The following is an 18,592-nucleotide window of genomic DNA, read 5'->3' on the forward strand; positions in this document are numbered from 1 at the left end:
TTTTGTTTGTTTGTTTGGGTATGATTGCTCTTCCTAACTTGTGAGGTCATTTGTTTGGCTGAATTGCTTTGCCCATCAAGTCATTCTTTGGTTGTATAACCCAGAAGATATTTGGTTTTTTATTTTTTTTATTTTTTATTATTTTTTTTTAAAGCATGATATTAAGGGTGTGCATCTAATCCACCAATCTAACAAAATCGACACCTTGGGTTGGTTTTCGTGGATTGGGTTGAAATTTTATTTTGAGTCTTGGATTTGGGTTGATTGTTTTTATTTCTATTTTTTTAACTCACTTATTTGATCTATCCCAACCCACCACACACACACACACACACACATATATATATATATATATTAACCTTATTTTAATATTTTAGTTTAATTCATTTTTTGGTATTTTGAGAATTAGATTAGTTTCGGAATATAATTTAGATATACTAGTCGCTAACCCGTGCGATGCACGGGAAAACTATTAGAAAATAATAAAGTATGCATATATTAAAAGACAATTTAAGTTCATGTGTGCTTGCAAGGGATATATTAAAAGCCTTATCTTTGAGACAAAGAACTGATGTAAACAAATTAACCTTACATAAAACAAATTAAAAAAAAAAAAACATAAAACTGATGTCACGAGAAATTCAGCCACATAGTAGTAATATATAAATCTCTTAAAACTTAAACCTAAACTTAAACTTAAGGACTAAATATTTATGCGCCTTCTCTTACTTTCCTGATGTATTTGGTTAAAAATATAAAACTGATGTCACGGGAAATTCAGCCACATAGTAGTAATATATAAATCTCTTAAAACCTAAACCTAAACTAAACCTAAACGTAAGGACTAAATATATAAACAAGCTAACCTTACAAAAGTTGAACTTTATAAGCTAAAATCTATACCGTGGGTTGTAGATCTTGAATGCTATACTATGCGTTTAGGGCTTCCTACATCTGGAGAGAGAGAGAGAGTTTGCAGAAACCAAAGAAAATCTCTCTATAGCTTAAGAAACACAATATACTAAAATCAAAGAGATAAAATTTTCAAAGGACAAAATATTATAGATAATTTAAAAGAATTTTGGTTTAATTCTTGAACACCGCATCTCCATAAAATTCATACTAATAATAATATTTTATGATAGAGCAGTTAGAATTTTGGTTTAATTCTTGAACACTGAATTGGAAATTGATTATATGAGAGTATTCAATGGTGAACAAAGTACTATATATTAATTAATATATAAACAAAACTAACCTTACAAAAGCTGAACTTTATAAGCTAAAATCTATACCGTGCATTGTAGATCTTGAATGCTTTAGGGCTTCCTACGTTTGGAGAGAGAGAGTTTGCAGAAACCGTGGCTTTATATTTCTTAACTTGAGGGGGGGTAAGGTTGCTAGGGTTTTATAGATCTTGAATGCTTTAGGGCTTCCTACGTCTGGAGAGAGAGAGAGAGTTTGCAGAAACCGTGACTTTATATTTCTTAACTTGAGAGAGGGGTAAGGTTGCTAGGGTTTTGAGGAGTTATAATTTTTATTTATTTTTTATTTTTTAAATATTGTGCTGACGTGAAAAATTGTGGTACCAGCAAAGGCTTCGGTTTTATATATATATATATATATAGATTATGTGAATTGTAATAATTTATTAATAAAAAAAAAAAACTTAAATAGTTCATAAAAATCTAATTTTTTTTACAAGAGATGAAACATTCAAGTATAACACGACCTTAACGGGTTGGGTTGAAAAAAACCTCGCTGTGTACCCCAGCAATCATGATACTAAATATGCTAGAATTATTCATTATTTTAATACAAAATGCAACAAATAGTCAATTTTTCTTCTCTAAATGGGGAAAACATTAACAGCAGCCTTCTATAACTATTGGTGCACCACCCACCCATTCTGTCCTATTTTACACAGTTTGTAGATAATAGAGAGAGAGAGAGAGAGAGAGAGAGAGAGAGAGAGAGAGAGAGAGACCACATCAACATATTCTTTGCACTTCAAGTTCCGTGCCATCTAAGTGAAGTCACTTCCACATTCTCAAATCCTTCTCACTTCATTCTCTAAGTATCCGCATGCCAAACTTTTTGACAAAGTTTGTATTCTCTTTTTTTCCTTCTTTTTTTTTTTCAACTTAAACATAAATGCATAAACACTGTCCCACTGTCCCTAGTCGCAAATCCACGCAATATATATAAAAATGTAATATAAGTATTTTATAAGAATATAATATAAAATTTATAAGTTAAATAGTGTATTTTGAATTCAATAACGATACATAAATTAAATAATTATTTTCAATTTTTATAAGTTTTATATATATGAAAAATGTAATATAAATAGAGAAGATGTTATTAAAAAGATTTTTTAAAAATATACCATGATCAATTGACTAATTTGAACATATTAAACAAAAAATGCACATCCTCATTCCATGGAACATATGTAACACGTTATATTAAGTTTAAATTATTATATATGTTTAGAATTGTAACATTTTTTTTTTTTTCAAAAATAAGTATAATGTCTATATTATTGGAATTTGAATTTTAATGTAATCTAGTGAATATTTAACATGTTTATTACTTTTTTAGGCTCATATCTCTAACTTCTAATATCTATTTTGTTTGTATTTTTTTAACCCAAAACAAAAGAGTTTGGCGCAATAAGAATAAAATTTCATATTTTCCAACCTAAAAATTAAGGAAAAAAGAAAAAGAATTTTTAAGCCCCAATCTGAAAAAGCAACTTATAAAAAAAATTAATTTAAGGCCTAGTTAATCCAAAATTATTGAAATAACCAAAATGAACCAAAATGCTACGATGATGTGAATTAACAAGCGCGTAATAATAATAAATGCTACTATTCATCTTTTAGATATTATATAGAAGTCTAGCATGCACCAATTGTAGCAATACTTAAGCATCAGTTCAATTTGATAACTATTGCTACACAGATATTCTCATTGAATGAAGAAAATATCCCTGGTCTTTGACAATGAATCCAAATACACCCCCTCCCATGAATATGTTACACAACTACATACTCTCATTGACAATTCACTCATCAAGTGAAAATATGCCAACTGAAAAGGGCTATATACTCATATTCATCAATAAGTCCAAAAAAGACAATTATACCAACAAGAAAAGTAATCCTCGCATCATGAGTTGGATTTGCATTTCCAAACGATATTTCTGAAACATTACCAACCAGTCTTTTTTGGTTCTTCAGTAAATAAGCAAATATATTTTCCACAAAAGAAAAAAAAAAAAAAAAAAAATCAATTCCCAAACAACTCATAGAAAGACATATTCTAAAAATGCTGCGGGTTGAGATTTGAACCTTGACCTTAGAAAGAAGCCTGACCCCAAAGATCTTTAATCAATCACAAAATCAACTTGACATAATTACAACTAATTGTTTAACACTGATCACCATAATCGTCTTCTACTCATGCTGGCTTTTTTGGACATCTGGAACAAACAGGAAACTAGTGGACGAGTTCTTGTGTGTATACTGCCATAAGCTTTCCTGAAAAATGGATTCATATGTTTCTATCCTTGGGCAGGAAGCAATGCAACTCCCAGAATTGTAACATTTCTGCGTGTCTTTGAATTGTGCATAGGCAGGGTTCTTATGTCACAAGCACCATACATGTTCTTGTATGATGCATCAGAAATGGTAAGTGAAAAGGTATGATTGGGGCACTTTTCACAGAGGCAGTAGTATTGGTTTAAATAATTGGGTTTTAAATAGGTCACTTTGGATACAACACCAGAGCCAACTTGCTATGTTTGGAATCCGAACATCAGTAGAGTGCTTGATGATTGAGTCCCTCACTGTTTGAAATGCTGGCTCGGGATTTATCTCTGCTAAGACTGCCAAATGCTGCATAGGTACAAGGATTCAGTCAGAGAAAGGGACTAGTGACAGATTTTTTGCCACTTAATTAAACAAAAGTGGATTAAAATTTGTGCAAATTGATCCCTATATTTAGACTGGTAACCTCTGAATTTTATACTAGAATGGAGAAAAGACAAACAATGAAGTTTTCTATTACATCACATTCTATTATATAACTAAAAGTGCATATAAACCCAAAAGTGATGACCCTTGGGTGTTCGTATGTTAATGGTAGTATTTTTGTAGGTTGACTTTTTTACAACTTGCAATTTTAATGCAGACTATATTTTCAGCAAATAAAATAAGAATCAAGCAGTGAATAACCTAAGTCCATGACTTTGGCTGCATGTAACATTCCTTATATCCACATTGTTTTCCAATACAATCATCACCTGCATCGAAGGTATAAGCCCAAAAGTGTGAACTTTTTAGAATAGTAAATACATAGGGGAGACAAGAACTAGGATTTGAGAGCTTGTGGAATAATATGCCAGTGTATATGAATGAATTGTATATTTTCAAATTATTGAATTCCATCCGTGTTGGAACTATCAACAAGTGATTTTATGCTAACCAATTCTAAATGGATATTTTGAAAATGATCGAATTGAAAATAAACTTGGGGCTGATCTTAGCTCAAGTCCCCTTACTTTCAAATCAGAACTAGAGGCAAAACTTATGGCTGGCATAGTTAAAAACTTCAATGAAAGAACTACAGAGTTTAACATCCAAAATTAATTTCAAGCTACTTTTGTTTGCATCTTAAAGCATTATCAATATTTATTCCATTAATATAGGATGTCAATATTAACGAGGTATAATTAGAAATAAAAAAGGCTCAATTTGTCATGCCTGCCATGAATATTCTACCATTTCTCTCATCTGCCATCTATAAGACCAACCCTGTGCAATAACATCACATGATACGTATGAAGATCAGACTCTCTTGCGTACTAGTTTTTGGCGACCATGCTTCAAATCCATCTGGTGCCATTAGAGTTCCACCAATCTTCTCATTATCAAGCCAAAAAGAAAGTTTTTCATCTTAAAATCAACCAACAGGCTTAAAGAAAAAAAAAAAATCTCAGCTTCTAACTATATTACTAATACAACCTGAAGGATAAGATGGGATTTACAAGGCCCCTTGAAAATTGTAGTTTGTACCATGAAGGAATGAATATTTGGGTGGAACAAGCATTGCAAACCTTTTGGCTTGGCAAGCACTACTTCAAGCATTCTTGAATGCTTTGGAGTCATAAATAACACCATCCACAACAGCAATGAAAAGTACATTGAAAAGAAATAATGCACGGATTCATGTGCCTCAGCTAAGTATTCCTTCTCATGGATTTAGAATTTTAGATTGTGTTCCCCCTTTCTTAAGTATGAGAAGACAGATTTGAAGATATTTAGCTAAATATAGAACAAATTCTCTTTATAATAGAGTACGACTCTAAACACAGTACACTGAAGTACAAGCCAATTAACTTAATTTGACTATAAAGGATGATGCCAGTTGGCGTCTCAATCATTTTAAACCAAAACTTGGACTTTAGACAGCTTTTTGTCTAAATCATTAGTCTTAAACCAAAATGATATCGGTGAAGCAATATCATTAGTCTTGTCAAGCAGGACTCCACACAAAGGGAATGCCATGTAGTAGCTTAAACCAATGGACCAGAAATATATAGGACTTCATTTTTACTTATTTGGAGAGGTTAGGGGAAATTCATTTTTAAATTTACAACATAATAGAGATACCAAACATCCAACGGGTAATGAAAAATGCATTTTTTGCCCCAAAAACAGAGAATGAACATTTTTGTAGAGATACCAAACACCATTTCGATATGGGAGCAATCTATTTATACGTGCCTTAAGTTATGTATTTACCCTTTTAAAATAAAAAATAAAAATGAAGGATCCCTAGATTATATTGATAGTATAAATTAACATCGTCTTAGTCCACATGATGAGATTGATATGGAAAAATACAATGAAATCATCTTCCATGAGACACGTACACTTCTGTTTTATTATGATATAACATCAAACTTCATGTTGATTTTAAAGGATGACATTAGAATTTTTTTTTTTATAGTCAATATGAAGTAGACACCAAATGTATTATATATATTGTGCACACAAAAAATGTTTAAAAATGAAGAGTGTAGTGGTAAAACCTACAGGCTGCAAAACAACAGAGTATCAGGAATATACCTGTCTGGCAATGAGATTACTTTACTCACGAAAAAAACCTACAGGCTGCAAAACAACAGAGTATCAGGAATTGGGAAATTGTTCAATGGGTAAAATAATGAGCCCATTTGTTTGAAAGATAATTGTGTGTAGCGAAAATTTAGGAGAATGAAAGGAGTTAGATTGATTACTCACTGACTGGGGGTAGCACACATCTACAATTGCATACCGGTTTTCCAACAGTTCCACCAAATAGAATTGAGAGTAAAGAATCTAAAGATACAACAAAGCAAAGAAAATAAATGTAAAAAGAAGAAAATGAAAAATGAAATGCTCAAAAGAGAGAGAAAATAGATTCTACTATCATAATGCAACCGTTGAATTTTCAAAATATTGATCCAATAAAATATTAATTAATGGTGTAATATCCAAAAGTTACACTAGGTGTAACTTGATCCTTACTCTAAAACTATTACTCCAAATTGAAAATATCAAATAGCAAAGCATACAAGCAGACAATTAAAGTTGTGTCCACAAACCATGGTTGCAAAACTCATTAATGAAACCAGGGCCAGTTAAAGGTTCCAATTAAACACTACCTCGTCAACCATTAGATCAAACATTTGGCTCTTGGCATCACACTACCAACATCCTAAACTTGGCTCAGGGTCTTGTGAATTATGTGAAAGACAACAAATAAATCAATTAATAAAAGAGTAATGTTTTGGCATCCTAAATGTATCATACACAGTATTTAATAGATATACATGTGCTCCAAAATCAGCATCAAGACAAACAAGAAAAAGATAATGATAAGGAAAATGAATTACCTGCTCAAAACCAAGCATAAGATTTGCCCACTCTATATCCCTAGTAATCAACAAATTGGACCTAGCAAGAAGGAGTGCAACCTGGGCCTAAATAAATCACAAAATACCAAGTGAAACATTATTCATATGTTACAGACAGTGGGTGAAAAAGATTAACTTTGAACATTAAGATCTTGAAAGAAACTTCAAGGCAACCTCAACCTTTCCCATGCTTTTTCCCCTTTGTTGTTCTTACAGGGATTTCTCTAAGCTAATTTCTTACTCCACACATCCACAACCAGTATTTCAATTTTCACAAAAATAGCGACAGTAAAATAGCAGCAAAAGCACAATTAGCAAGCTGATGTATTTGTTAAAGATAATGAGAGATGGAGCTACTGAACAATCATAGCACAACAACTTAAATAATAATAAATCTACAGATTAATTCTAAAAATAACAAACTGACAGCAACACTAAACACAACTCACCTCCTCTGGAGATTCTGGCTGCAGAAAAGCTGAGTCAGATTGGCTCAGAGGTGGTTGATTCAAAACTGGTTTGCCCTTGGCCAAAAAATCCTGTTCTGCAAAGAGGTGCCCCTGAATACCATCTTCCATATTCATGTTGGTTTTCATATGCTGTACCAGAAAAATTTCCATACTTAACCAATTTCTGCCTTCTTTTTCCCTTATAATTTTTCATTTTCCTATCAGCAACTCAAAGTTGTACAAGAAAATCTCTGTCCAAGTGATTATCATTTTCAATGCTGTGTCCATACTTACGAGGCACAACTATCTTTCTCTGTTTCAACCAAGGGGCATTTCCTTCTAAACCACCAGGTAGCTTAAATCTCCAAAGAAGATTTCTTGCCAGAACCAAATTTTCTTGAAAACCTATAGCTGTACCCCACAAACCATCTTGTGAAAATGATCTTGCTGGAAATGTCCCACTTTGAGATTGCAAGTACTGAAGGACTTGAACCTTCTCAGGGGTAAAAGCACCATTTTGATTTTGATTTTTAGTATGATACAATGATTCACTCCTTCTGACAGTTTTATTGGTGCTGGCAAGGCAACATCAACCCTTTGTCATCAAATAGAACTGTCACAGTGCCAGCAGAAATTCAATTTGCTAACTACTAAAACTCCATGTGTTGCAGGAGGAAGAATGGAAAAACACAAATTTTTAATAAAAGGAATAAATAAACAGGATATATACCTATTGGGACGTAGAAAGTGTCCGGCATATATTTTTTGTACACTTTTGCTTGCACTTTGCCACAACTGTGCTATGTATTAGATTTTGAGTTGCAGAGAAAAAATGCAGGTTCATGTGATGGTGACAAATGGTGCAATGCTACAAAATAAATTTTACAATTTTTTAGCACTTAGCAGGATAAAATGGTAGCAACATCAATTTCATCTAGAATCACCGTTATCATCACTTAATGACATTCAAATTACAGACTAAACATCTCAACATGTGTGAAACTTGTTGTCAAATTGTTCGTGTGCTTAGACTTTCTCTTATTTTGGTTTAGTCAAAGTTTTCACTTCAATTATGGTTGCATGGATGGAAGGGGTCCCCTCCTTCATTCAAAACCAGTTGGGATGGACAAAGCAAAGGAAATTGTGACCTGGAAATTAGAATTGGTTTAGTTAAAAGAGAAAGTCTTGGAACACGCTCGTTATTTCACATTCTATACACATTTTATTTGAATTCATGTTCTAAAAACAAGATTTTATTTCAAATTGTGAAATAGTGTTTTCAAAATCACAATTTTTGTTAAATATTCCTAGGGTATTGTTCCTAGACTGATGGAGAGCAAAATATTCCTAGGGTATTATTAGGTTGGAAAATAAAATGATTGACCATGGAACAAAAAACAAATGCAGCAATAGAGTAAAAAATAAAAAGAAATAGAAAGGGGAGAGTTGCTTATACAAGAAGTAACATTTATGTGCCTAGATCAAGGAAGTTTGGACTGGTCCTATCTTCTCCTCTCCACTTCTTATGGTGTCCTTTTCAAAATAGGCAACTATGGATTGCAGCAAATAGCAAGTATTTATCAAATTGTGCCCTCTACCCTTGGTGGTACATCTCACTCTTCCTCATCTTCATCGACAAGAAACACATCACTATTCACTAAGACAAGAAATCTATGTGCATCCAAAATCAAACTTTAAAGTTGAAACATCAAAGCCTGAAGATTAGCAACTATACATTCAAACCCTCAAAATTAAGGATAGAAGGCTGCATAAGTTGTAGATTGTCAAGTACCTACCTAACCTTTCATGTGTTATATGATATGCAAGCTTTACTGCCACAATAAAATGAACGAGTTTCTTCTGTAGGTCTTACTCAAAAGTGCATCCATGTGTGAAATTTTGCTCAAGCACAAAATATAATTCCCTACATAATAGAATTTGATGTATGGTTTAAATGAGGCCAACAAAATTAAATATCTTGCATGAGGTTATTATAGATGGACAAAACAGTAAGAAAAATCATCTCCTCACAAAAGATAAAAAATGATATTTGGATATACCTTGCAATAAAAGAGAACATAAGAAGGAAAAAAAACAGGAAGCTTGGCAATGTTTTTTCTTTTTGACAATTTTATAAGGTGAAAATTGAATAGGTTCTTTAAAAATGGACAGCATTTTCTGTATCACTTAGAAAAGCAAATTACAATGAGATGCAAGGATTGTATTAAGTTTAGACACAAGAAAAATCCGACTCAAAATTAAGTAATAGAAAATAACATGGCCATATGACAATAATAAAAATCCACCAGTAAAGTTTCAGTACCATTCAGCCTGGGTTCTTTAAAATAAATAAAAATCTTCCATACATTTACACATTCTGGTAATGTTGCAAATAGTGGGCCTACTAGATTGAAGCATTGGTGACAGTCCTGTTGTGAGTTTGGCCAAAATTTGATAAATTTCTTTGGTGGGATTTTTTTGAGAGATAATGAAAATAATTAATTGATATTTCAGCCAAATGACAAAAGCAACAAAAGACGAAGAAAGAAATAGGAAGAAGTTACCCTTTACTGGTTCAGACTTGCAATGCCGAATCAAGCTGAGGAAGAACTTTGCTCATGCGCAGTTTTTACGATTTCATCTTGATCTAAAAAATGAGCAAGACCCATAAAAATATTAAACTGCAAATGAAATAGAAAGAGGTAGGCATTTGATTTTGAGTTGTTTACATTTAAATGAAAATGAGTGAAAATCTAGAGACACATTCATTTGATTATTCCACCTGAAAGTCCAGCCTTTTATTTTTTAAATCATTTCTGAAAATTTATTGTACCCATCAAGCAATTTTGGATACATCACAAGCTAACTGAATCTAAGCAACAACAATAAACTACGCTAACTCAAATTCATGAGAATATGTTAAATTCATCAATAAAGGTTGTGGGTAATTTTTTTTCAGTGGGAATTTTTACCAGAAAAATGAGAATATTTAATTGATAATATTTGTTTGCAAAATAAATGAAACGTAAGGAGAAGAAGAAGCAGAATGAGTTACCTTAAATAATAAGAATGTTCTTCAAGATCGATGATTGGGATGTGAGAAATGGTGCGCCAGTCCTCTCCTGTCTCTCTTTGGCAACGTTCCTTGATAATTGGACAGCCAGCGATCTCCAATTTATTCAATGGAATTGTACGCAGGAAGTCCGGCAGTGACTTTAACTTTCCGCAGCCATGAATTTCCAACCGTTGAAGACGAGGCATTACAGTAATGCAGTCTGCATCTTCTTTTCCTCCAATCCCAATCCATTCTTCCAACTCCTCCAACCACACAAACCTGAGATATTTCAAATTTGGGAATACATTTATGTCTTCTTTCTTGTTTTCAGATTCTATTCCCAAAAATTCAACACCCACTTGTTTCAAACTACACACATTCCTTATAGTTAATGATTCGAGGAACGGGAACTTCCCCAAAGGAGGCAAACTCGTTAACTTTGTGGCCGAAAAGATAGAAACAAGTTTCAATTTGGTCAAGGACATCAACCAATTAGGAGACATTGTGGTGCCCTGGTACCAACGAATGTCTAACTGCTCCAAGTCTTGAGGTGGCTCTAAGGCATTTAAAACTAAGACATCCCTCTCCATTCTTCTATCATTGGGGTCGACCGCATTTGGAACCGGATCATCCCACCATCCTCTATCCTTCCCTTTCTTAAAAGATAGTGTCATTTCACGAAGTTGTATCTTCTTCTTAAGTTGTGCATTCTCGGCCTCACTTACATCTATCACGTTCCCCAATCCACGTATTCCAAAACTCCCTTGCAGGTGGTTCAAATTTTTTAATTCTCCGAGTTTACATCCTTTGCTATCCTCGTCACTTATGCTGAAACATTTTAATGTTCTAAGAGAAATCAATCTTCCAATCCCTCTTGGAATCAGGAAATCTTCTCCAATAAGATGTCTTAAGTTAATTAATTTACCTATCCCTTGAGGTAATTTTGTGTAGACAGAACCAAAATCCTTGGTAATCTTCAAATATTGTAAATTGCATAAATTACAAATGGTTTCAGACAATACCTCAATACCCCCAAACAAAGTGAGATACCTTAAATGTATTAAATTTTCCAGTGTGTGTGGAAGTTCCATAGTATTTATCAAAGTTAATACTCGTAAAAGTCTAAAATTCTGTAAATTGGGTATGTCATAACCAAGTTGATTAAAAATGATGAGGGTGCGTAGATTTTTGGCACTATCAATGGACAAAGGAAATTGGGATACATTTCGAATTCCTAATCCCAAATGGCGAGTACTATTAAAGTCTAATTTTGACTCTATGTCACTACTAATTATAAAGCATTCATTCTTAGTAATTGATTGTGCAAAGTCATGCACTATATCATGCATTTTATACCTCATGTCAAAAAGTATATGTTCCTCTTGGAAGAAAGAGCGAATGACTAAACTTTTAAAGTATTCTCTTGCCATGATTTCCACCTCCATATTTCCCTTTGACTCAACAAATCCGTGTGCTATCCACATAGATACCAACATATCAACTTCAAAGACATGATCTTTTGGAAAGATAGCACAATATGAGAAACACCGTTTCAGTGGTGATGACAAATCATAATAACTTAGTAACAACGGTGCAAAAAGTCCTCTTTCAATGTCTTCTAATTCCCAAAAATTGCTATCCAAAACGTTGTTCCACTCTTCTCTACTTTTCTTGAAGTGCATGAGACTCCCTAGAGTCTTTGCAGCAAGGGGCAAGCCTTTGCACTTCTTTGATATTTTCTTGCCAACGTCTTCTAGTTGCTCACATTGCTTAGGATCCTCATCTACAAATGCTATTTTACTAAACACCAACCAACAATCTTCCTCAGACAATTCCTCTAACTTGATCGTATTTGCACTTTCCATCATCTTCGCAACTTTGTCTTTACGTGTGGTGACTAGGATTCTACTACTTTGGGAACCACAATTTTTTAGTGCATCTCTGAATGGCTTCCACATTGCATAGTCTTCAGTCCACACATCATCAAAGATAAGAAAAATCTTCTCTCCCCGAATTAATTCACAAATTGTATCTAGCAGACTTTGCAATTCAGTAGTATTGGAATCATGAACTCCCAAAGCTTCAACGATAGCTTTGGCAACCCTACATTGATCAAAGGGTTTGGAAACACAAACCCAAATTCTTTTTTCAAAATGATCTTTCACCTCATGATGATTAAAGGCTAGTTGGGCAAGAGTCGTTTTTCCCATACCGCCCATACCCACCAAAGAGATGACATGGGGACGTTTTTGTTTTTCAGTACCCTCACCCAATAGGATGCTCACTAGATCATCCTTAACCTTCTCGCGACCAAGAATATTAGACACATCAACATAAGAAGTAGTTTTTGGTCTCTCAACCACTTCTTCAATGGCCTTACTTAATTCAAACCCGTACACCTCCCTCTCTTTGTTAATCTCATCTAATTTTTCATTCAGTTCTTTTATCTTATGAGCAATATCACGATTCTGAAAAAAATTAGGAACTGAGAAATTGAAGTTGGGCAATACCTTCCTCTTCTTAGCAGTGCTAGTTTCGGGATTTACTTCGACTTTTTGTTGTTTCTCAATCTCTTCTTTGATCATGGCAGTGTTCCACTCATCCAACACGTCGTCCATCTCGTAGGATACGCGTTTGAGCTTATCTAACCAAAGCTTCACAGCTTCCTCCTTCAGCTGCCTCTTCTCAGCATCGTTGAGCACTGCCTGGATGGTACAGAATTTGGTTTCAAGCTTTTGGACTTCTTGTTTAACAGTTGCAGTCAAGGTGAACTCTGAAGAAATGAAAAGACCAAGCTGCTCCACAATAGCAGAAAGTAAAGCACGAGCCATAGATTGGAAATGGGAAATTTGCTGGATATCACAAGAGAATACGAGTCTGTGAAAGAGTAGGTAGATAATGAACTGAGTGATGATATTCAGGAGAAACCAAATAGCAAATTCAAAAGCAGGGCCCGCTCTAATCCACTATGTAATCTCAAAAGCAGAGCCAGCTCTCATCAATAAAAGATTTGGGTTAAACTTATTGTTGTTGAAACTGAAAACTGAAAATACTGTAACAAAATAATTTTTAAATATGTAAATGGTACCGTGGGACTTATTTTTAATATTTTAAAAAAAAAGTGCATGCACAGTGCGTGAACAGTGCATATACTATTCATAAACAATGAATTTTTTGTCTCTAAAAGTCAATAACTACGGCTTAAAAAAAAAAAAAACACGCGTATGTAAACGCAGACGCCCAATCTAGACCCCACCAAAGTCCAGGCCCTACGTTATCAATTTACACTCATCTATTATATCCAGAACACAAAGTCTTAAGCTCATTTAGTGCCGGTTTGGATTCGGCGTCTGTGTTTTCATTTAAGCATTTTTTTTCTTTTTTTTTTCACGCGTTTCAGGGAGACAAAATTTATTGTTCACAATTATAGCAGCACTATTCATGCACTGTTCATGGGACCCACAGTCACTTTATTCAAAAAAAATATATTAAAAATGGGTCCTATAGTACTATTCACACATTTAAAAATTATTTTGATACAGTGTTTTCAGTTACAGCAAAAATTTACTATTCACAACTGTAGCAGCACTCTTCATGCACTGTTCATGGGACTCACAACCACTTTATTAAAAAAATAATAATAAAAATGGGTCCTATAGTACTATTCACATATCTAAATATTATTTTGCTACAATATTTTCAATTTTCAATTACAACAAAAATAAGTTCAATCCAAATTGACTCTTAACGAGCTTGTTCCAAAAGTCTTGGAAGGCCCGCTTTCTCATTTATTAAGAATGACTTAAGCGTGTCTCACACGCTGAAGTAAAAGAAAAATGAAAGGAAAACAAAAGAGGCTATTCGGCCTTGGAGTTGGGAGTGGCTGAGGAGAAGTTCCGTAGCGTGTGAGAGAGTAGTGTCTGTTTTGGTAACAGCTTAGTTGAAACCTTTTTTTTTTTTTTTAGAAAGTAATATAGATAAAGTTAAAAGTTAGTTGAAATAGTATAGTAGAACCTATAAATAATACTAAAAAGTGTAATGAGACTCATGAATTGTAGCAAAAATAAATTGAATAATAGCAGAAATAAGCTAAATAGTAAAAAACGCTAAAGAGCTTCTGGAGGAGATCAATGGCAAAGCCAAAAAAAAAAAAAAAAAATTCAAGACAAAAAAATGCTTTATTCATAAATTAATTTTAATTGAGCAAAATTTTATTATACATTCTAAAATTATTTATAAAGGAAATTATTATTATTATGGCGTTACACATAATTGTACACACATAATAATTATTACTATTTGTAATTAAAAAAGGTATCTCATGTGTCGGGCGTATAAGATCTTTGTCTCACTTATAGGTGCTGTATGTGCCGGCGCATACAAAAAATTTTCTCGTAATTATCTCAATTCTTCTTTATAATAATTACACATTACTATTATTAAATATAAATATAACATAAAAGTGTAATAATAAACAAAAACATATAACAATACTGTTATCAAAGTATAATATTAAATAATAAAACTTTAAAAGTGAAGTGTACTGTTGGAGAGTGGAGACCATGTACCTATGGAAAATATTAAGATCACAATTTTCTCATAACTTTTGCTACAACTTGTTTACATGGCAAGTTGTAAGTGGTGGGTTTACAACTCCAACGCTCAAGACTTGCCACGTGAGCAAATTGTGGCTAAAGTTGTGGAAAAAGTTATGGTCCTATCATTACTCCATACACATATCAATGTCAACAAAATAGAGAGAAGGGTACCACAATTACCAAAACTAAATATAAAATAAAATATATTCACAAAATAATAAAATAATACTCTTTTTGTCCCAATTTATTTGTCCTCTATTCCATTTTGGAATGTTCCAAAATATTGTCTTGTTTTTAAAATTAAAAGTTATTAATTTACTAATATTACTATTATGCCCCTACTTTATTTCTAAAACCATTTTAGATTTAGTATTCCAAAATTTTTTGATAAATTTATTTCAGGGTAATTTTGGAAACTTATACCTTTTTATACAACAGACAAGATGATAAATGATGTTTCCTTAAAAAGTTGGGTTTTTGAAACATGACAAATAAATTAGGATGAAGGGAGTACTTCATTAGAGCGCTAAAGTCTAAACCACAAAATATATACTCAGCTATCAAAAGTCTATTGATAGATACTAGTAAGGTTTGCAAGTGCAAGGCACCCTTGAGTGAGAAAATTTAAGATAGAAATTTTTTTTTGAAGTAGTATGAAATCATGTACTTAAATTTAGAATTGTTATTTAACATATGACTATCTATTTACTATGATAATTTCTTATAACCTATTTACTAAAGACAATATTTACTCACGAAAAAACTCTACTAAAAATGATAACAAATGTCATTATCTTCCAACAATAAACAACTAAATTTTGGTAAAACATTATCGTAATATTTAAATTTTCACAATAAATGATTACATATGCTGCAATTGAAACTCTTCATCAAATTAAATACCTACAACTATTTGCAATTAATATCTTGTTATTCATACTTCCTTTTTTATCATCTTATTTTATGAACCTAACTACGTTTTTTAGCTTAAATTTTAATGAATGCCTTTTTAAGAAAGAAAGCAAATAAAAAAAGAATAAGATAACAAAAGGCATATGTCATTGAAGTTTCTATTAGATAAAATTATAAATCTAGAAGATTTAAACCTCTAATAAATTAGCGTTCTCTAGGTAACAAATAGAATACTATACATCACCATTTTTACTTTCTAAGTATGACTAACACATAAAACTCAAAATACAAGAAGAAACTTTTTGGGACATTAAAATTTAGTGACTATATGGTTGTCTACTAAATATAAAAGAGGAAATTATTCAATTTTAAATTTGGTGGGGGGTGAGGGGATGAAACTACCCCAAACATAAAGTGGAAAAGTACTTTTTCCATATATATATATATATATATATATATATTTTTTTTTTGTTGGTAAAACTATGTTTTTTTACTTTAAACATTAATGTGTTAAAAAAAAAAAGTCAACCTAAAAAAACTGTCCATAAAACTATGAATTTTGGCTCATCAAATTAGCTAAAAAAAAAAAAAGGTCAAGAACACAATATATGTCATGATATTTTCTCAATACCTTTATTTTAACTAAGGTGGGCCTTTGTATGATATTTTATTATTTTATTTTTGAGTAATGCTACGTCCACAACATTTTAACAACAAATCCTAGGTGATAAATTGTTATTGGTTTTTAATTGGGACAACCACTTTAAACTATGCATTAAAAAAACAACAAACCAAAAACCAACAAAAGAAAATTGTGTGTGAAATAGTGAATTTTGGCTCACCAAATTTGACTAAACCAAAAAAGAAGTCTAGGAACACAACAAAATGTCACAATATTTTCACAATACCTTTATTTTCAGCCATGGTAAGTTTCGGTCTAATATTTTATTATTTATTTTATAGAAATGCTATCTCCATAATATTTTCATAACAAATTTTAGACTACAAGTAGTTATTGATTTTAAAATAGAGCCACGACTGATATCACTTTTTTATCCATCAATAAGAGCTTACACTTATAATTTATTGTGAAATTAATGTGAAAATATTGTGGACTTAGTATTTTTTTTATTTGATTTATAAGGAACTAAGATCTCAACAATTGTGAAAACATTGTGATAACAAACAAGTGATACAACATTTTTACAAAACATTTATTTTCAATTGTGGTTGGTCATAGTCTCATATTTTATTATTTTATTTCGACCTATAAGAAATTGACATCTCAATAATTATGAAAATATTGTGAAATTTGTTGTGTCAGTATAACAATATATATGCTAACTCATATAAATATTTAAGAGGAAAAAAAAAAGTCAAAATACAAAATGGTGAGTTTTGCTCACCAATTGACTAAACCAAATTTACGTAGAAAAAGCCATTGGCTTTTTTTATATAGTTAGTAGAAACAAGAAATACAAACACAGTTAACAGTTTAGACTCAGCTATTTTCGTGTTGAGAGAGAGATTGTTTGGTGTATGACCGTGTATAATGTGGGAGACTTGTTAATTTTTAAAAAATTGAAGTTTTGAATTGTTATGGAAAATTGATCATTCATGGTGGTTTAGCATATTTTTAACAATTTTTTTAAAATATTTTAGAATTTCAATTAGATTGAATTTATATTGACCCGCAATTTTGGGACATTAAGGCCTTAGTGATGGCCTTTTTTTTTTTTTTTTGAGAGAATAGTGATGATCTAATTGGCTTAGAAACTCTACACATATTTTGGCTCCAAAGATTGCAATTTAGGACAACAGGTTGAGGTTCTATTTAGAATGAACAATGAAGAGATCATTTGTCAAATTTGAAGTAACAGACACAAGGCAAACACCATAGAATGCTGAATTTGAGAATGGTCAACAGACAACATAGATCTAGAACAACAATTCCTTCATTCAAAACCCAACAGATAGAGACAGAGCCAAACATTGTGATGAACACAAAGAGAAGACCTTAGGCTATATTTTATCTTCATGGTATTTGAGCATACGAAACCTTTTAGGAAATTAAGTTGGACCTGATTGATTTACATTCAGTGAGAAAATGAAAATTAAATTACAAAAATATCTTTAGTCATGTTCTTTGCTTGCAAAGAATTAATTCATATGACTACTTTGGACTTCTCCAAAAATATAATTGACCTTCAAATTAGTTACAAGTAAAAGGGTGAATGACAAAGGCATTTGTAGAGTTAAATATAATTTTAGATTCAATTCACAATCGAGAAGGGCTTGAATGAAGTAGGAATATTTCATATTTCGTCATTCTTAAGCATTAGATTGCTAAATGAACTTGAGAAAATTCTAATAATTTCTTTCCTATTTTCTATAACCTAGTGGATAGAATTATGGGGAGAAAAAAAATTATAATTTTGCATTGTGATATAGCATAACCTGGTTAATGTGTAAGAATAAAAAAGTTCGAGGGGGACTTTTTAGATTCGGATAAAAGTCATTTGTCCCCACCATGGTAGAGGGACAAATTTTGATTTAATCTTGTTTCTACCTAAGTGATTTCAAGAGAGAGAGAAATTTCACATCACTTATT

The 18,592-nt window shown here is 32.1% G+C and overlaps 1 protein-coding gene and 1 long non-coding RNA gene across 3 annotated transcripts; both read right to left on the minus strand.

The window, feature by feature from the left end:
* Nucleotides 1-3,491: 3,491 nt before the first annotated feature.
* On the minus strand, nucleotides 3,492-11,533 carry LOC115982899. 2 transcript variants are annotated; one of them, XR_004089773.1, is made up of 9 exons: nucleotides 10,472-11,533; nucleotides 9,981-10,063; nucleotides 8,147-9,340; nucleotides 7,417-8,029; nucleotides 6,947-7,033; nucleotides 6,312-6,389; nucleotides 6,138-6,182; nucleotides 4,242-4,926; nucleotides 3,492-3,902 (listed from the first exon to the last, which is right to left on the minus strand). It is a non-coding gene; the product is annotated as an uncharacterized LOC115982899 (long non-coding RNA). The 2 variants fall into 2 exon arrangements; XR_004089774.1 differs by having other exon boundaries at nucleotides 4,242-4,309; nucleotides 6,138-6,389; nucleotides 7,417-7,991.
* Nucleotides 11,534-11,576: 43 nt separating this feature from the next.
* Nucleotides 11,577-13,302, minus strand: LOC115980250 (putative disease resistance protein RGA3). The gene is made up of 2 exons (XM_031102527.1): nucleotides 11,828-13,302; nucleotides 11,577-11,601 (listed from the first exon to the last, which is right to left on the minus strand). The coding sequence occupies exons 1-2, from the start codon at nucleotides 13,300-13,302 to the stop codon at nucleotides 11,577-11,579; spliced, it is 1,500 nt and encodes a 499-aa protein (XP_030958387.1).
* Between the last annotated feature and the right edge of the window lie 5,290 nt (nucleotides 13,303-18,592).

Source organism: Quercus lobata, chromosome 3 (genome assembly GCF_001633185.2).
Source record: "Quercus lobata isolate SW786 chromosome 3, ValleyOak3.0 Primary Assembly, whole genome shotgun sequence".
NCBI classification, from domain to species: Eukaryota; Viridiplantae; Streptophyta; class Magnoliopsida; order Fagales; family Fagaceae; genus Quercus; species Quercus lobata.